This window comes from Ovis aries, chromosome 3, assembly GCF_016772045.2.
Source record: "Ovis aries strain OAR_USU_Benz2616 breed Rambouillet chromosome 3, ARS-UI_Ramb_v3.0, whole genome shotgun sequence".
Lineage (NCBI taxonomy): Eukaryota > Metazoa > Chordata > Mammalia > Artiodactyla > Bovidae > Ovis > Ovis aries.
This window is the reverse complement of record NC_056056.1, coordinates 119,076,948-119,098,505: the sequence shown is the minus strand read 5'-3', so window position 1 is coordinate 119,098,505 and position 21,558 is coordinate 119,076,948. Positions and strand designations below refer to the sequence as shown.

The window sequence follows — 21,558 nt, the reverse complement described above, 5'->3', positions numbered from 1 at the left end:
ATCAAAGGACTTTCTCAGTCCTTGTTTTCCTTTATTGTTTGGCAGTAGTGGAGACTGTTCTCCAAAGTTGATATGTATGGTGGTACTTTCTCTTCCTCAGTGACCTTATCCTCCTCTTTGGTACTATCTCATTTCTGCAAATGACTCCCACATCTCTACGCCTAATGGTGGTCTTCCCACCAAGCACTTGATCAGAACATCCCATAGAAGATCAGAACATCCCATAGAAAATCAGAACATCCCACTTCTCACTTGAAATCTGCTTGGTCGAAACTTAACACTTCCTTCTTGAAATAACTCTTCTGTCCTATTTCTGTTGTTGTTGTTCTTTTTTTTAACCCAAGTTACCGAAGTTCAAAAATTTGGAATGCTCGTTGAGTCAATTTTCCTACTTATATCCTATTAAATAATCTACTTGCTTTCTCTGAATGTTCTTTCCCATTCCACAGTGTTTCTGTACTTTAGGATCTATTATGTCTGTGCCTATCCTATTCAAAGGACCTTTTATTTGGTTTTCTCAAAGCGGTATCTCTACTTTCCCAGTGCAACTCACATTCTTCATCATATCAGATAAATGTGATCATTTTCATTATGTCATCCTACTTAACACAATTCTGGAATATAAACTCCTCATTCTCAGTAAGGTATTCAATGCCTTTCACTTGGTTTTATATTATTTTTCAGTTCTATCTTCCCCTACTCTTCCTCTCTGCCCTGCCACCACTGGCAATATTAACCACAGTTGCTTATTGTTCCTTTGGCAAAGCTTATGCTTTCTGAAACTGAAAATTCTAGCTAGCATTTTGAAGTGATAGACAATGGATTTCTGCTTGCTTATATAGGAAGCATTTGACAGAGAAGGGTGTCAATACTATCATACGCATCTGGTAAAACCTGAATTTTGGGTCATTTTGTCTCTGTGGCTTACACAAAAGGTGTTTGTTGAGTACTCATGGAGAAAAATCACAGACTGCCCTGGTGAGTGTACTAGGGCTTCACAGTCTCTGCAGGAGTCCCTGCAGGAGTTGTCAGGTCTGCAGAGCAGTTTCTTCATCCTCCATACAGGCTATTTTAAACATTTTTACTTTCTTTCTTTAAACTTAAGAAACAAAGTATTCTCCACAGATGGTTTTCCTACTTCGTGAGAAAACAGAAGCCATAAAAAGGAGATCCCTTAAATTTCTGTTACTTGACTCATTAGTTATCTCTTCTGTATCATTTGTTCTTTCTTTTCCTTCTGTTTCAGTGGATGAGATGTCCATCATTATGTCTCAGCTTGATTCTCCAGAGTGCTTTGAATCTCTTTCTCTCCTTCCTGCTGATTAACTCTGTTTTGTCTTTTAATCTTTTTTTTTTTTCCTTTCTCTTAATTCTGATTCTTTCTTATCTTGCTAAACTTCTACTATCTCATCTTAGTTCAGTTCAGTTGCTCAGTCGTGTTCAACTGTTTGTGACCCCATGGACTGCAGCATGCCAGGCTTCCATCACCAACTCCTGGAGCTTGCTCAAACTCATGCCCATCGAATTGGTGATGCCATCCAACCATCTCATCCTCTGAAGTCCCCTTCTCCTGCCTTCAATCAGAGTCTTTTCCAATGTGCTTAACATTTCTTGAATACTGCCTTTTCTTGGCTTCTGTGACAGTTATTCAGAGTATCTCTTAACTCTTTCATCTCAAACTCGTTTGCTGTCTCTTCTCCCTCTCTGAATGAGAACCCTTTCCCTCTTTTAATGTATTCTTTTTTTTTTAAGCTTGTATCAGTTTTAGGACATTCTTTATCATCTGTATGTTGATGACTTTCATTTTTCCACATGAGACTTGCCTCTCGGCTTCAGCCTCACACTTCCACCCAGTTACTAGGCAGCTCCACTCGGATACCATGGACTCTTCAAGAGCTACATGTCTGCAGCTGTATCCTCTCTTGCCCTCATATCTTCATTTTCTCTACTCAGGAATCAATGACTGTTTCCACTCTCCTAGCTTGGATAAAGCCAGAAATTTGGGTGACTGCATCCTTAGTCTGACATCCAGTCAGTCACCAGGTCCTGTCAGTGTTATCTCCTACAAAGCAATCATGTCTCTCATCCTACTACTGCTTTCTTATTGCAAGTGGTCATGGTTTTTCTAGATTGTTATGGTATTTTCTCCCTTGGTGTTCTTTCCTCCCATGTTTCTAAGCCTTCTTTTTCTACTCTCCAGCCAACTACGTATTATAAGATGAAAAGCCTAATCATGTTATCCCAAATTAATTACTTAAATGACTGATTGTCCATTCATTCAGGGAAAAGTTCAAAATGTTCATTATTTCCTACATGATTGCTATGATCTCACTTCTGCTGACTTCTTCAGCCTTATTTCTTTTCACTTACTTCTCTTCCTCCTAGATCTACCATTTCACTTGAAATGGCTTCCTTCCCGTCTCCAAGGTTTTTCTCTTAAATATGCAGATACTTTTACATAGGAAAAAATGCTGACTCTGGAAATATTACTGATATGCTGCATGTGGAAACACTTCTGCGTTAGTTTGGTTTGAACTCCGATTCTAAATGGAAAGGACAAGTTTGTATTTACAGTGATATTTTTTCAGAAAGTGACCTAGTTATGTTAATTATTATAACTGTACTGTGAACTCATACAGAGCACTCAAAAGTGAGAATTTCCTATATAGAGTGAAGTATTCCAGGTGGAGGCTTCTTATGAGCATTTCTATCATGATGAAAATATAATATAAAACACCTGCTCATGGAAAGTGATACACAATGGAGAAATGCGATGAAACTCCTTTACAGACTATAGAAAATAGGTGAGTGAGTTCTTGATGATAAAAACTTGAAACAGCATATTGAATAGAGGCTTTTAAAAATCGTGTATCATTAAGATTATTGTCAGCAATAAAGATGATAATGTTAATTATAGTGAACAGTAATAATAGTAATAATAATATTAGCAAGACATATTTTTTCTGTGTGCCAAGTACTGTTTTGAAGTGCTTTTTTAATTTGTTAGCATTCTGTTTCATTTTTTCAGGAGCATCAAAATGACATGTTCTTTAAAAATGTTGTCTTCACAACATAAACAGATGGAGAGATGTTCCATGTTCCTGGGTAGAAAGAATCAATACTCTGAAAGTGACTGTATGACCAAATGCAGTCTGCAAATTCAATGTGATCCCTATCAAATTACCAATGGCATTTTTCACAGAACTAGAACAAAAAATTTCACAAGTCATATGGAAACAGAAAAGACCCCAAACAGCCAAAGCAGCCTTGTGAAAGAAGGATGGAACTGGAGGAATCAACCTTCCTGACTTCAGATTATACTACAAAGCTGCAGTCATCAAGACAGTACGGTACTGGCACAAAAAACAGAAATACAGACCAATGGAACAAGGTAGAAAGCCCAGAAATAAACCCATGCACCAATGGGTACCTTATTTTTGGCAGAGGAGGCAAGAACATATAATGGGGCAAAGACAGCCTCTTCAATAAATGGTGCTGGGAAAACTGGACAGCTACATGTAAAAGAATGAAATTGGAACACTCCCTAACACCATACACAAAGGTAAACTCAAAATGGATTAAAGACCTAAATGTAAGACCAGAAACTATAAAACTCTTAAAGGAAAACATAGGCAGAACACTCGATGACGTAAAGCAAGATCCTCTATGACCCATCTCCTAGAGTAATGGAAATAAAAACATAAGTAAACAAATGGGACCTGATTAACTTAAAAGCTTTTGCACAGCAAAGGAAACTTTAAGCAAGGTGAAACGACAACCTTCAGAATGGGAGAAAATAATAGCAAATGAAACGACTGACAAAGGGTTAATTTCCAAAATATACAAGTAGCTCATACAGGTCAATACCAGAAAAACAAACAACCCAATCAAAAAGTGGGAAAATACCTAAACAGACTTTTCTCCAAAGAAGACGTACAGATGGCTGACAAACACATGAAAAGATGCTCAACATCTCTCATTATCGGAGAAATGCAAATCAAAACTACAATGAGATACTACCTCACACTCGTCAGAATGGCCATCATCAAAAAGTCTACAAAGAATAAATGCTGGAGAGGGTGTAGAGAAAAGGGAACCCTCTTGCACTGTTGGTGGGAATGGAAGATGATATGGAGATTCCTTAAAAAACTAGAAATAAAACCACCATATGACCCAGTGGTCCCACTCCTAGGCATATACCCTGAGGAAACCAAAACTGCAAAAGACACATGTATCCAATTGTTCATTGCAGCACTATTTACAATAGAACATCAACGCAACCTAGATGTCCTTTGACAGATGAATGCATAAAGAAGTTGTGGTATGCATACACAATGGGCCATTACTCAGCCATAAAAAGGAACACTTTTGAGTCAATTCTAATGAGGTGGATGAACCTAGAGCCTATTACACAGAGTGAAGTAAGTCAGAAAAAGAGAAATATTGTAAACATGTGTGCAGAATCTAGAAAGATGGTGGCGAAGAATTTATTTGCAGGGCAGCAATGGAGAAACAGGCATAGAAAACAGACTTATGGACACGAGGAGAATAGAGGAGAGGGTGAGATGTACGGAGAGAGTGCCATGGAAACTTAGGTTACCGTATGTAAAATAGACAGCCAACGGGAATTTGCTGTATGTCTCAGGAAATTCAAACAGGGGCTCTGTAACAATCTAGAGGGGTGGGATGGGGAGGGAGATGGGAGGGAGGTTCAAGAGGGAGGGAAAATATGTATACCTATGGCTGATTCATGTTGATGTTTGAGAGAAAACAAAATTCTATAAAGCAATTATCCTTCAATTAAAAAATGAATTAAAAAAAGAAAAAAATGTCTTCAGGAATACTTAAAAATTCAAATATGGTTTCAGATATTTCTAAAAAATTATGACCCTTCTAGGCAGAACAGAGTTAGTTGCCTACTTTTTGAAAACATAATGAAAATCTGTTACCTGTCTGTATTTAAAGTCAAAAAGTCAGGGTAGCATACTATCTATCAGTATAATCTCACCAGTTCTTTCAGTAAAGGTTTTACTTATTTTGTAGCTAAAAGATTTAGTGGTTTTTAGATATAATATTTACTGAGTGCCTTTGTATGATGCCTCATTTGAGGTAACAATCTGTGAAATACGTGGGCAGACGATGTTATTCATATTTTCTGGAGTAGTGAGGAAGCAAATATGGAGAGGTTTATGTAATTTTAATTTGTTCAAAGAAATGCAGCTACTAAACGGTAGAGCTGGAAAAGAATCTGTTTTTAGAGCTCTGAGGTAAATGTTCTTAAGTAAAACTTAAAGCTCTGTATAAGAAATTGGTAGCTATTATTTTTAGACAAGCTGGATATCTAGAAAAATAATATTAATGTTAAATGTCTTAACGTTAAAAGGATTTAAAATTTCAGAATATTTAAAAATCAGTGATGGGTAACTTACTCACCCTAAAGTCCCCTATGGTTTGGGTTGATCTTTTTCAAAAGAGTACTCAGTTTGGTTTTTTGTCTGTTAAGTGGAGAGCACACTTAATTCTGTATGATCCACACTTCCTGGAGGGCTACAATAGGATGGATAATTCCAGAACAGTGAATTCTCTAATGATCACTTGTTATTTATACACCTTTTAAAGGTTTTCTGGAACACTTGAATATGGATATGTGTAGAATTCTGCATATTAATAAATCTTAAGATTGCAAAGGATTACTGTAAGGAGGACTATTGTTACTCTCTCTAATTGGTTTGCCGTCAGACTTCAGGGTCCTAAGTGTTGTATTTCAATTGAGATAGCCTTAAATTCTCTATTATAGATCTGACTGGGATACAGATGAAAATGGTCATGATGTTTTTAAAGGAGGTGATTGAAGTGTCTGTCTTTTATTTATGTTTGGATAGCAAAATTAAGGAGAAGTGATAATGATTAAGAAATTACAATATTTTCAAAACCTGCTAGTGTTGTTAGTGTAGATACTGTCACCTGACCATTTGACCAAGATAGGGAGGAAATGGAATGCACAGCTCAGGAGAGAGGAAAGGAGCTCTTCACAACTGTGGTATACTATACTGATAAAATTAGCAGTTTAAAAGTTTTTTCTATCCCATATAAGATACTGTTTCAGACACAGACCAGGTAATTCCCAAGAAGTTACAGAGTATTATTTGTGAAGATAAAGCTTATTGTCCAATGGAAAGTTAGATGATCATTTGAAGAACAGTAAATGCAATAATATAAAATAGTGCCTTACTTGCTATTTTGAACAGCAAACAGTGAACACCATGAATTTAGAAAAGGTAGCAGTCACTGGCGGAGAAAGCAATGGCAACCCACCCCAGTACTCTTGCCTGGAAAATCCCATGGACGGAGGAGCCTGGTAGGCTGAAGTCCACGGGGTCGCTAAGAGTCAGGAATGACTGAGCAACTATACTTTCACTTTTTACTTTCATGCATTGGAGAAGGAAATGGCAACCCACTCCACTGTTCTTGCCTGGAGAATCCCAGGGACGGAGGAGCCTGGTGGGCTGCTGTCTATGGGGTCGCACAGAGTCAGACATGACTGAAGTGACTTAGCAGCAGCACGCTTTCTGAGACTATGTCCTTGTTAATATATATGCTTCTACCTGCCAGGTTTCCCCCTTTTCTGTTCATCCTCTTAAAAACTTCACCTATACATGTCCAATCATTTCAAGATTCTTCAGTTTGTCAACTCTGACTCAGTGTCTTCTAGGACCAGTCCAACTGAAAGTAACTTTTTCCTTCTGTACACTTTTCTAGCACCTAGCTTCCACAACTCACAGAACCCTTATTATGTAGCATCATTTACTGCCCTGAACTATAAGGATTTGAGTCCATGCATTCCCTCCCTCACTCTCCGCCCACATTAGATAGTACATTTCTCAAAGTCAGGGTTAACTTTTCACAACTTGGAAATTCTACTGCACTTGGCATAGGGTTTTACACAATGTTGGAACTTAATTTAAAAATTAAGTTGAATGAATTCAGACCAAAAACAACTACATGCATAAAAATACAAAATATATATAAACATAATTCCTCATCATTAGAAATTACTCTCTTCAACTCTGGAATTGACTAAAAGCCAAACAGAACTGGGTGATGTTGTACTACACAAGTTCCCCATTATTCATATTTTAAAGAAAATTTTAAAACCCATAAATTAATGCAGAATTTGGTTTACTTCCCACAGGAGGAACAAAACAATTTCATTTTAATGTTCCCTCTGGTCCTTAAGAGTCAGCAGTTTTTGATGTGCGTAAGTGGGAGAGAAGACAGAAAAGCATTGTCTTTTTAAAGTACTCTCTACCGAAAGATCAATTTTATCTATAAAAATGAAAAACTGAAAGTGGAAAAACCTAAAATGCCAATGTTGGTAGTTTTCCCACTATGAAAACATGTTTTCATATAATAAGTTTGATTTTAGAGCAATCACTCCCAACAAAATAAAAATTAGGTATCAATTTTGTAATAGACATATTTCTTTAGTTCAGTAAATGCCTATGTATTAAATACCCCTGATGAAAAAATAATATCAGAATCTAACATTTAAAATTATAGGTACCTGCTAATTTAGATTTCCTCAGTACTCTTGCCTGGAAAAATCCCATGGACAGAGGAGCATGGTAGGTTCCTACAGTCCATGGGGTCGCAAAGAATTGGACACGACTGAGTGACTTCATTCACTCACTCACTCATTATTTTAGCATTTGGATCACTGGAATTTTTTGAGTATTAATACTCCTGAAAGTCAATCAATAATTTTAAAGCAAGCCGTATAGAAAAATAAGTCTTTTGTAGAAGAGAAAACATAAAACAATTCAGCATGGAACACCATGAAGAAATGGAATAGGTATTTTACTAAGAAGGAAATCCACCCCGCAGATAATGAACAATCTTCTTACAACAAGTGGGTAGTACATGAGGGTTAGAATTAAAACTGTTACTTTGCATAGTTATGATCTGATACAAACACTCTTAGAAAATTCACAGAGTCCCCACATACAGCTACAGATTGTTGTAGTTGAAACTAAACAGAAAAAAATGCTTTATGAAAAGTGAGAGTAAGATTAGATTACCATATAGACGAGGAAAATAGAAGAGACACTGAAAGCACTTAAATAGGAAATAAGAGTTGAGGTCTGTTTACCAAGTTCTTGTATAAACAGGTAACTGAAATTTTATTAAGTACAATCTAATCACACTAGGACCACAGGGAGGCCTGGTGTGCTGCGATTCATGGGGTTGCAGAGAGTCGGACATGACTGAGCGACTGAACTGAACTGAACAAAGAACGTTTCTACGGCAAAAGGAATAAACAGCTATGAGCAAGATAGATGTCAGATGGATGTTTTAATTTAGATCACATGCTAAATGTTAATAATTCAAGGCATGGGGCAGTTGTTTACATCGGTGTCTTCATTTCAGAATAGAAACCTGTATTATTGTCAAGGTCTGTATTTTATCAGTCTTGTCTTAGTGGCATCTTACTCGATTATGTACAGGAAACCAAATACAACTTGTACAATAGATTAGAGAAAGATCACATATGTTGATCCATAAACTGTAACATCATTTACTATCGCTAAATATAAACCTCATATCCTATCCAAGTCTATAAACTACTTAATTTATTGTTACCAGATAAGGGAAATATCATTTGAATAAACGCATTTTTTTCAAAAGCAATTTGCAGCATGTTTATGAAGAAACTGTCTGGGATTTCACAAATGTGACTTTGAGTTAAATACTGATTTTATGATTTGGCCAGTCATTTAAAATAAATAATCTCATAAGTCAGGTTTAAATCATGTGGTGCCCCATTGTCTTTTTCATTTTTGAGGTATGCTCAGAGAGTTCAGATAGCCCTTTTCTCACTAACCCAGTACAACGTGCTGAAAACACCCAACCACTTAACAAAAATAAAAGTGACAGTCAAGGGACTGCAACTGGATGAATAAAGGTGGAACGTACTATCATTTAGTGCGTGTCTTGAGAGCTTGGGGCTGGTGCACTGAGACGACCCAAAAGGGTGGTACAGGGAGGCAGGAGGGAGGGGGGTTCAGGATGGGGAACACATGTATACCTGTGGTGGATTCATGCTGATGTATGGCAAAACCAATACAATATTGTAAAGTAATTAACCTCCAAATAAAATAAATAAATCTATATTACAAAAAAGAGTATTATATCATTCTATTATTGATTCTATCAATCAATTCTATTAATCAAAGAGAAGAAGGAAGGAAGTCAAAAAAATCCTGATTCCTGTCTTCAGTGCACTTATAGTAATAAGTTTAAGGTCTTAAGTCCAATCCTTTTCTTAGCAATGTTACACCAAGATGCTCAACTTGGGCATATACAAAACTGTGCCTCCTGCATATGTATGTCCCCTTGCAACTCCCAATTCCCTTTTCCTGCTCCGTTTTTCTTCAAAGCACTTACTGCTGTCAGACATATTATATACTTTATTTATCTGCTTCTGCTCTGTCTCCTCACTTGTAGACTATAAACCCCTAAGAAGCACAGACTCTTTTCAGTGTTCACTTCTGTGTATCCAGTGTCTGGCACTTAACAGGTGCTCTCTAAATATTTAATAAATAAATGAGACCATCATTTTTTTTGTTTTTCTAGATTTCTGGTGCATTTTCTAAGACACAATTGCATTTTTTTCCATCAAGCTTTGTTCTTAAACACACAGCAGCCTGGGCTACAATGTGATTCCACTTACTAGCTGTGATAATGGGTGAGTTATTCATTTCTCTGAACTTCAGCAGAACAAGGATCACAGAAGTATCTGTGGGTTGTTGCACGAGATGAATGAGAGAATTCACATGATGTACTTAACTTGGTGCTTGACACACAGCAAGTGTTTACTACATTTTAGTGCTACTTGTTACAACTATTAAATTATTTTCTTCTGTTGCAAACAGCTTACTGATTCTTAAATCACCTTATACTTAATGATACTGGGGACATTTCGATTCAAGAGCTAAGGTTACATGCAGCTGAGTCTCCTGGAAAAAAGCTACTTCCTGTGTGCGCTGCTTTCAGGAAGCATTAATCCTTCTCTTGTTCCATACTGTATTTTAATTAATTTATTATGTTCAGTGTTCTCTGCTGCACTGTCTGGTTTTTTAGAGTATAAAATCTCTGTATTCTATCACAAAGCAGGCACTCTATAGATGTTTGTCCAGTGGATGAGTTACTGTAAAGAAATGATTCCATTACTTGTAGTCACATCAATCATATCACATGTGCACTATCATTACTTCTTGAAAATTACATTTCTCAATAGACGGCAGAGATCCAGAGAGCAGAGTGGAGGTTTTAGTGTTGGAGAGTGATGCAGAGCAGTGTGGATGGGAATAAAAGCAACGGCATTCAGTGATGTACTGTGAACAAAAAGTGCTCAGAAGATCAATACAAAACCAGTTCTTATGCTCTCATAAATGGTTACTCTATTTCAATAGTAACGATCTAATTTCCATCCATCTTACTTTACAGAAGTGTGACTACTCAGGGAGAAATTCTAATTTAAAAAATACTTGATAAAGTTGAAAAGAACAGTTATTTGAAATGAGGACTATGGAATAGGGACATGGCACATCAAGGCTGTATATTGTCACCCTGCTTATTTAACTTATATGTAGGGTACATGATGAGAAATGCTGGGCTGGATGAAGCACAAGCTGGAATCAAGATTTCTGGGAAAAATATTAATAATCTTAGACATTCAGAGGACACCACCCTTATGGCAGAAAGTGAAGAGGAACTAAAGAGCCTCTTGATGAATGTGAAAGCGGAGAGTGAAAAAGTTGGCTTAAAACTCAACATTCAGAAAACTAAGATCATGGCATCTGGTCCCATCACTTCATAACAAACAGATGGGGAAACAGTGGAAACAGTGGCAGACTTTATTTTACGGGGCTCCAAAATCACTGCAGACGGTGACTGCAGCCATAAAATTAAAAGACACTTGCTCCTTGGAAGAAAAGCTATGACCAACCTAGACAGCATATTAAAAAGCAAAGACATCACTTTGCCAACAAAGGTCTGTCTAATCAAAGCTGTGGTTTTTCCAGTAGTCATGTATGGAACTGAGAGTTGGATTATAAAGAAAGCTGAGCACTGAAGAATTGATGCTTTTGAACTGTGGTGTTGGAGAAGACTCTTGAGAGTCCCTTGGACTGCAAGGAGATCCAGCCAGTCCATCCTAAAGGAAATCAGTCCTGGGTGTTCATTGGAAGGACTGATGTTGAAGCTGAAACTCCAGTACTTTGGCCACCTTACACAAAGAGCTGACTGATTGGAAAAGACCCTGATGCTAGGAGACTGAAGGCGGGAGGAGAAGGAGACGACAGAGGATGAGATGGTTGAATGGCATCACCAACTCAATGGACATGAATTTGAGTAGCTCTGGGAGCTGATGATGGACAGGGAGGCCTGGTGTGCTGCAGACCATGGGGTCGCAAAGAGTCGGACACGACTGAGACTGAGCGACTGAACTGAACTGAACACAGCTTGAGGTTTGACCACATGCAAGAATCAGTGAGAGGTTAGGAAATCCAGAGGTAGGTAACATCACAGCAAAAATACTTTCAAAGAACTTATGTTAATAGTCATCTAAACGCAGAATATTTAATAGTGCTAAAACCTGTATTCAAATGATAAAAATATACAGTGCTTTACATAGGCTAGTAAACAGTGAAATGTGTACCTCTGGAAATAGAAAGAAACTTGAGACTAGCAGATTTTATGGTTAAATCAGCCATTTAGCACGTATTCAAAATAAGAGATCAGAAAGAAAATACCCCAGTATCACAAGGCTTCTATGTCTATAACTCTCACATATTGTGAGTCTGTCTCTTTGAGTAATGCTTCTCATTAGGAAGGTACTTACATTAGGCCGCAGTCTGGCTGCCAGATCATAATACTTCTCAGCTGCTTCATTGAGGCTAGCTTGTCTGTTAAAGAGAATAACATCAAACTATATTAGTTATTTCAAAATTTCAGACTGATGAACAGACTCATTATAACCCCAAATAATATTAACTTAAAAAAAAAAATCACAAAGTGAAAGCGCAAGTCACTCAGTCGTGTCCGACTTTTTGTGACCCCATGGACTTTACAGTCCGGGCCAGAATACTGGTGTCGGTAGCCTTTCCTTTCTCCAGGGGATTTTCCCAACCCAGGGATCAAACCTAGGTCTCCTACATTGCAAGCAGATTCTTTACCAGCTGAGCCACAAGCCATATCAATCAAATAATAAGCTGACTAAGCAGAAAAAGATAATTAAAAATTGAATGCATGCAATGTACATCTGGAGCTTCCAGGGTAGCTCAGCAGTAGAAGAATCTGCCTGCCATTCAGGAGATGCGAGTTCAATCTCTGGATTGGGAAGTTCCTTCAAGAAGGAAGTGGAAACCCACTCCAGTATTCTTTCCTGGGAAATCCCAAGGACAGAGGATCCTGAAGGGCTACAGTCCATGCGGTCACAGAAAGAGCCAGATATGACTCAGAGACAACAAATAATGTACTTTGTCATGATCTTTTAGGCATTGTAAATAATATCTCAGTATCTCAGCCTAATCCTATTCAGCAGATATTACCGTAAATCTACACATTAGAAATTAGAAATGTCTTTTATCTTTTCCAAGACAAACAAGATAATATGTTACAGGGTTGAGATTCTCCTGCTTCAATATGATGTCCCAGAAAAACTCTTACTTTTAAAAATAAATTGTCAAGATTACTATCTAGCTGTTTTTGTTTTATGAAAATTATAAATGCTTGCAGTTTTTTTTTAATCTGTATCTATCTATAAAGTTACTTTCTTTTCAATTCAGGAGAAGAAACTTTCAATATCTGTAGTCTACCACAAAAAAAAAAGTCAGCCTCTCCCTCTCTTTGCTCTCTGGCCACAAGGGTAGGCACGTGATGCAGCCTCAGCTAAAGGGACATTCTTGCTTAGGACCTCGATTCCTGAGCAAATGGCTGTAAGATGAAGAAACAGTTAGAATTGCTTACAATGGTGGAGGCAACAGGGCCATGTCCTTTCAGACTCTTTCTGTAAAGATTTGTTATTGGATGTCCCGCTTCTTTCCAGGAAGAGCCTGGGGCTACCTTATTTCCTGCTGATTCAGGCTTCCAGCCTGTCTTGAATTCTGCAGTTTCCACAGCCTTCAAATAGCAACAGTCAGTTTTTCTTAATTACCACAAAATACCATGACTGTCACAGTTGACTGACACAAATAAGATGTACATTAAACTTTATAGGTAAGTTGTGCATTGTCTATCCTAGCAATTCACAGCAAACTCATTGCTTCAGCCAAATGGTTAACAGAAGAAATCAAATGTCTTGAGTTTCCAGGAAGTCCAGTCAATAAGCCATCAAAACGTGGTATGTTTGGGATTTCCCTGGCAGTCCAGTGTTTAAGACTCTGCACTTCGAAGCAGGGCACATGGGTTCAATCCCTGGTACAGGGACCTAAGAGATCACATCCCACATGGTGCAGTCAAATAAATATATAAAATATTAAAAACAAACAGAAAACAATATGTTTTATGATCATGCCATGCTGCTTTCAGAAAACCTTCCAGAATAGAAGATAATAAGAGTTAGAAGCCCTTGCAGGTTGCACTGCAGTCTGGTGAGCATATTTATGGGGTAGAAAAGAAAAGCTATAGAAAAAAGACAAATTTAGCTTTAGATACATGTACAGCAGTTATAACATGAACAATAGTAGTTAATGCCTTGAGTCCTGCAATTAAATGGTGTTCTGTTGAAACTGTGACATGAAGAAGCTTTTGAGATAAGAAGATTGCAAAGAGGCCAGGAATAAAGAAAAGAAACAAAAATTAACCTTTTCAACTAGAAAGCTACCACTCTCCTCAAAAGAGAAGGCATACTGGGCATACCTATAAAATTGAATTTGCACTTTGGTCAGGCCACATAAAAACTATAAAGACATATACCATGCAACCATAAAAATTATGGGAATAAGTGAGGACAACATTTCTCCAGAGAGCAGGACATATTTTTCTAATTTTTAAAGGAAAAATAATTAGAAACATTGCTATTTTTAATGGGGTTATGAGAAAGTAAAAACCCTTGACTTAAGACTCTACTGGACTCACGACATGTTACAACGTGCTGCTGCAATTTATATTCTCATAAACGTTGAAGTTCAATTTCAATATGTCACGAACAGTGCTTCAGTCTGGTATGAAACTGTAAAAATTCTCTCGCTAGGGTATTTAATGAAGGTACCCTCTACCAAATTATAAGATCACTTTGGTTCAGATTCATTTGGAAATTTGAACCACAATTCATTAGGTCATGCCCTGGAAAGGTTTTCTCCAGAGCAAAATAAATGGCATGGAAGTAGGAAATTAGAGTAACTTAATACTACAAAGAAAGTAGGTCACTTTGAAGCAAGATAAACCAGTGTATGTCAAATATAGAAAGTATGGCTATCATTAATATTCATCTTATGGACATTCAAAGTCATGAGGTAGATAAGGATCAAAAGTGGAACTAAGGAATTCTCTGGGTAAAATGCCTTTAAAATAATAATCAATGCAACTTAAAAAAGATTTCTCCCCCTAAAAGGGTTATCAGTCTATCAAGCCTTCCCTGTCTTCAGTCTTTTGAATTCGCAAAGGAAAAATCTAGTTTAGATGACTTAGTCTATTAAGCCAGAAGTAGAAGTAATGATATTCCATTTAATAAAAAATATAAATAGTAGAGATTATTATATTTGCTATATAATTGTGAAAATTAATTTTGACTCTTGGACTTTGCTTCTAATATTAAATGGCTTTTACTGACTAGTTATCAGGCACTTATAGCAACACATGTAAAACTGTGGGAAAAACAGCTGTATCATCTCTACCCACTCAATCTTCATGTATATGCTTGTTATACTCTCTACAAAGAAAACTCATGAGGAGCTGTCCAATGTCTACTTTATGGTGTAAGCTATACTGCATACTCCCCTCTGCAAGAAGCATCTGGGGAGTACTTAATAAATCTTAATTGCTAAAATGACTGAATCATTAATCAACATTTGAAAATTGAGGAAATTAGCAATATTCTGCTAATAGCTTAGGGGATCCTAGTAAATACTGTCTAGAAACTTAAGCACTGTTGTTAAAGACTGATTACAGGACTCAGGTTCCCAGGATTACTGGGATCAAACTATGTAAAGAAGCTGACAAAATATATTTTTCCTGTATACCCATATTTTTTCTTTGTTCACTCTTTCTTTTCTGGGACACTAAATTCTCTATCATTTATAAAATTCCATGAATTGATTATTGCATTTGCCAGTTACATCAGTACCATGAACTGACTGCTATTATTAACCACATTTCAAAGACGATTAAAATTAGGTTTAGAGAAGTTGTCATCCCCCAAGTTAACACAGCTGGTAAATGGTTGAGCTCGAAATCAAGGACTCTAAAGCAAAATATCTGAACCACAAGATCTGGCAGATATCTCTGTAAGCATCAGATGTATCAGAAGGACATGTGATGCATTGTTCTGTGGCCGATGACCTCACTAGTTCCCACATCAAATACTAAGAAAGGAATAAAACATGTTATTTGATTATTATGATTTAAAACCAATGACTTAAATGTGAGAAATGAGATTCGAAACAGTGAAAATATGGAGAACATTTGCAATGACAGGTTCTACTTCCTGCGTGACCCGAGCTCTCAAATTACCAGGCCCAGCTGAGCAAAGGACAGTTTGAGAAGGGTGAAATGCATGATACGATGTTTTGCACTATGAACCTCACCCTCTCCCAAAAATGGGGGAGGCAAGGAACTAGGGAATGAGAAAAAGCAAGAACAGTGTTTGGATACTCACTTTCTTAACCCCACGATCTCCTACTTTTGGCGGCCGGGGTGTGTGAGATCACAATTAGACAGAAAACGGAACCCTAAGTTTCCCACTATGTCCAAGTAGAAGACTCAGAATGTGTAACAGGGAAAGCAGTTAGCTCTGCCAAGAGATCTCCCAGGCCGTATGCAGACAACCTTGTATTCTGGCCACAGTACATTTTGCAAGTCAGGAAGGAGATAGTGAGGAAGAAAAATTCCTCTTACCCAGAAAGTACACCAAGTCCAGATGGGTGACTGTCCTCATCTAACATGTCACCTTGAGTCAGCATTATGTCCCCTGTGCGTGGGTGCTCAGATTTGTCCAACTCTTTGTGACCCCATGGACAGCAGCCCACCAAATTCTTCTGTCCATGGAATTTTTCAGGCAAGAATACTAGAGTGAGTTGTCATTTCCTCCTCCAAGGGATATTCCCCACCCAGGGACTGAACCCCTGTCTCCTGAGTCTCCTGCATTGGCAGGTGGATTCTTTACCATCGAGCCACCAAGAAAGCACATTATGCCCCTTATCTAGAGAATAAAGAGTTAATCACTATGCCAACAATAGACATCAACTCATACAGAGGCTCCTTTCTTATTATTAACTCCTGCCCATCATATACGTAAGGCCCTCTTTCTCTGACCTGTGGTCTCTTGGGGCCAGAAAAGATAGTAGGTAGAAAAAGCCAGATGGTATTTGAAAACTTGACTATGAAGTAAACCTTTACTTTTGAAGAAATCACTGGATTGGGCTAATTGTATTTTTGGTCTTTAGATTCAGTTTTTCTGCCATCAGTGAAAAGACTTGGAGTTGAAACAGTAACAAAAGTCACAAACAAATGTCATCATTTGATTACTATGGAATTGTATTTTTGCACAAGGGACTATGAAGCTTATACGTTAAAAATAAATAAATAAATTTCATATGACTAATTCTTTTCTCTCATATTATTTTATGACATAAAAGTGTCTTTTAGAACACAGGTTTAGGACTCAATATTCTGACAAGATATGTATAAAAGAAATCTGGGGATCGATTACATTATGAAACAACAACTTAACATATACTGTAAAATGTTTGAGGAGAATCTAATTAAGGAATTATTTACAATTACCTACATTTTTATGTATTCTGTGAAAGTTAGTAAATGTAAAATGACTTCTTTGAGAATACAGAAAATAAAAACTCAAGTAGCATTTAGAAGACTCCTTTAACTACAATTATTAATGCTTGTGAATGGCCAATTTTGAATTGAAATTATTTAATGTGGATAATAATCACTCTTTGACTCATATAAAAGACAATATTTTATTAAAGTCTTGGTGATCATGTTCAAGAATAAATTATGAGCATTTTTTCTTTTAAACTAGAGAGCTGTTTGCTCCCTGTATCATGAAAGTAGAGTGAAACAGAAGCTGAGGTTTCCTGGGTTTGTGCCAACTTGCTAAACTTACATTTAGCTTTAGGTTACTCAAAGCAGAGCCACATTTTAATTCTCATTGATCACTGTATGGTAGGAATAGATGTAGAACTGAAATAAAACAAGGATATAAAAATGTATGGAAAATCTTAAAATAGCAAAATCAGAGTCACATATATGTAAAAATAATGGAGCAGAAAAAAATCCTCGCAATGAAACTCCTGGAATTAACTGTTAATGACCATCAAGGATTCTCAAATGAAAACTCTCAGTCAAGAAACCAAAAGCGGCCTCATGGTCTGTAGGCATCCATCTCAATGCTAAATGTCAAGGAGAGAGAGGCAAAGTGGAAATGTAGCAGTAACAGAAGAAAAGACTTTGTTGATGTTTTAGTTTTACAAAATAATTCCTTAAAGTTAGACATTTCTTGATGTCCCATAAGAGTGTCAGCCCATTCTTTAATGGGCTCAAATCTTTCACGGCTGCTAAGGACATGTTAAGCCTGTATCTGTAAAGATTACATCATAAAAAGAGAGGAAATGAGGAAATGTGTATTGATAATGTCCACTATAACATTTCCATAGATACTTATATTTAAGGTGTAATGCTTGGGTGAAAAGACTGGGTTGAGAGGGATGACAAAAGGACAGGTAAGCTAGAACTTCCTTATAGGAGAGGTCCAAGAACCAACATCATAAGCATCTCTTGGGACTTTCTTTCTGGAAGGGTAAAACCTCAGGTGCCACCTACACATCCTAACTAGAACATGCGATCTCTGGTGATTCATGATTTACACATACTTTAATGTCTGAAAGGCAAGGAGCAGGAAGATGCCTACCTTCCTTCAACCTCATCTGCCATGCCTCTTTTAACAGTTGTTTTGTTTTTTTTTTTCCCCTTGGCCCTATTTACTTATTTATTTTTCACTTTTTGGCTGTGAGGCATGTGTGATCTCAGTTCCCTGATCATGGGTTGAACCTGTGAACTCTGTGATGGAGGCATGAAGTCTTAACCACTGGACCAGCAGGGCAGTCCCTGCCATGCCCCTTTACTTTAAAGGCCTTACAACCCATTACAACTTAGTTGAAACAAGCCCCTCTTGACCAAAATTGGTCAGAAAAGTACAATTTATAAATGGAAAACCCAGTAACTTTTCAAGTGGTCTTTGATAATTTGCTAAGGTATTAAAGAAGAAAGCATATGACCCAGAGGGCCTTGGAGATATTTCCAACATCCAACATATGTGTGCATGTATGTGTGCGTATTTATTCATAATCTGCTCTGACAAAATAATCTGACTTTGTTCCTTTATCCCTTAAGAACTTCAATTTTATGTCACTTCCAATAAAATGATTTGAGAATGAAAACCAAAACAATTTTTTTCTCAAATATTCACCTTGCTCTCTAAAAATTAGGGAACCATTGGGAACCCGTTGGTACAGTGTAGTTCTGCTTTTCTTACTACCTTAGGAAGCAGTGACAACTTGGACCCTTAGACCTGGAAAAAAGGAAACTGCACTTATCTCAGCAGTATGACACTATCCTAAAATAAGTCTAAAAACTTAACATCTCTAAGTACAAACTTGGAGTTCACTCTCCTGTGACTACAAATCTATTTTATAAAATGTATCATAAAGGGTAATTTAATAATATTGGAAGGATCTTACTATTTAGGATTTATATATTTGAAAATCTGTTACTCCCTGTAAATCCTTTTCCATCAGTAAATTCAAGAGTCACAGCTTCTAGGTAATTGCTCAGTTATAAAGATGTAAGGGAGCCAAAGGGATAGTGAAAATAGTATTAAACCTGGCCAGAATCTGCTAAGCATAAATCCCAGCTTTACCAACCGTGAGAAATAACAACTAACATTGAGCTTCAGCATCTTCATCTGTAAAATGGGAATATAAATCTCTTCTTCATACATGCGCAATTATAATTAAGAAAGTGACACATAAACTGTAAAATAGAGTCAGGGAGACAGGAGGTATTTAAATAAATGCTACTTTTGTTCCTTCATTACCCTATAAGTGGATTAAAAAAAAAAAAAAAGAAAAAAACCTTTTCATCACAGCCCATGGATGCTGGGAATAAGTTAAATTTGTTTTCAGCATCTCAGTACTTCCTCTCAGGTGTCAAATATCCTTGTGTGCTTTCAATCTTCTAGTTCTGGAAGAACACTGAATAAATCCATTCATACAAAATGCTTCTAACAGAATAATTAATTCAATACTTTCCTTTCACAACTCTATAGACATAGCTCTACTGAGTTTTAGTATTTTAAATTCCTTTGATATTTTCCTTTGATGATAATCAATCTGCTTTTTTTTTTTTTTTTTAATGCTCTCATCTGGAAACATCCAGTACTTTTTCCTTTTCCATTTTATTTGAAGTACTAAAAATGTCAACACATGTAGTCAATGTTCTAATATGTGAGGCCTTCAACATCTGTGACCACTCTTCCTGGAAACATATTTAGTAATTAGCCAAAATGTGGATCCTGTCTTCCCAAACAAGGCAAAAGCCAGAAATTCCCTCATCTTCCAGCTTTCTTCCAGGCAAATTATCAGCACAAAACTCAAGTTCCATCAATCAGATGCAACCTCATGAGAGTCAAACCCAGTAGTAAGCATAATGGGCTGGGGGTGGGGGGGTTGGGGGAGGGCAGCTGCACCCAGAAGAATCATCTCATGAATGTGGTGCTTGCTCTTCCAGGTTCCTTGTGGGTGATGGTGACAGAGCTCTGGATTCTAAAATCTGCTGTGCTGCAAGGAAAGTTAGGTGGTAGAAATTATTTCTGGTTATGCAGAGTACTCTCAATCCTGTCAGAAGAGCCTGTGGACTACAGTATTCTCTACAATAAATCCTGTTTCTATTTAAACTGGCAAGAGTGGATTCTTTAGTGAGCAACTAAAAACAGTGACTCAAAAAAGAAGATAAGTTTAGGAGTAGATCTCTTTTCATTAATTTGACTTTTAATATGATGATTAAAGACCTTCATCCTATCTTGGAAATATTCTCTATCTGTTGATAATTGTTTATCTGCTCTAGGTTCTCCTTCAAAAATTTTCTATTTACATTAACATCTATATAACAAATACAATTATATGTGTATATATGACATCTATGGGCTTCTTTGGTCCCTCAGATGATAAAATATCTGCCTGCAATGCAGAAGCCCCAGGTTCAGTGCCTGGGGTGGAAATATCCCCTGGAGAAAGGAATGGTTATCCACTCTGGTATTTTTGACTGGAGAATTCTGTGAACCGAGGACCCTGGGGGGCTACAATCTATGGAGCTGCAAAGAGTTGGACACAACTGAGAGACTAGCACTTCACTTTTTCATGTTTGTGCCTCATATAATAGCATATAATTATATACGCATATTTATATATACAGACAAATGTATCACATGTTACACGTGTACATGTACATGTATCCATATTACATGTACATAGGTAGTATATAAACACTACCTATATACATGTATATATAACTATATGTACACAGTTGTATGCTATATGTAATTACACAAATATATATATATGTATATAACTACTGTATATACATCATTCTCATTCTATCCTCCAATCTTTTATCCTTTCAGTCATCATTTTCATATCTTCAGCATTTTTCATTAAGTTCTGGGAAAATATACTTTCTATTTAAATTATCTATGAATTTTACATTGCCTCCACTGTAGTTATAAATTCAGAGAGCCTATTAATCGCTGAGTAAATTTTTCTGATGTTATATGACCCCTCTTTTCAACGTCCTATCTTATTTTCACAGATACATTCATTTCGGACGGGTTAGATTACACTTCAATAATAGACACATCTTAAATCTCAGTGAAGGGACAAAATTTATTTTGCACTCATTCAACCTATCGAATGCAGGTGAGAAGGGAGGTTTGTCTCCCATTGATTATTTCAGGATGTATTTCCACTGACTCCTACATTGGCTTCAAAGTAACACACATCACATTCACACACTGAGTGACCCAGAAAGACCCAGGGAGGCCTTCAACTGGGAGAAGTCAGCAGAGTGCAGTCCCATTATGTTTCTTGAAGTCAGAAGGCCAAATATATTTGGTGAGCAGCATTAATACTTCCGCACCACATAGCGCTCTTGTGAATCATCTTGACAATAGAAACTGGAGGTGGTGGTTGAGTTACTAACCTATGTCCAACTCTTGCAACCCCATGGACTATAGCCTGCCAGGCTCCTCTGTCCATGGGATTCTCC

At 37.0% G+C, this 21,558-nt stretch overlaps 1 protein-coding gene across 1 annotated transcript in view; it reads right to left on the bottom strand.

Annotated features, from left to right (window-relative positions):
• The window catches only part of TMTC2 (transmembrane O-mannosyltransferase targeting cadherins 2), a 435,678-nt gene that overhangs the window by 52,179 nt on the left and 361,941 nt on the right, over positions 1-21,558 (bottom strand). The window contains exon 11 of the mRNA XM_004006230.6: positions 11,903-11,966. Coding sequence (XP_004006279.2) covers positions 11,903-11,966 — 64 coding nt within the window. The remainder of the gene's footprint in view (positions 1-11,902; positions 11,967-21,558) is intronic.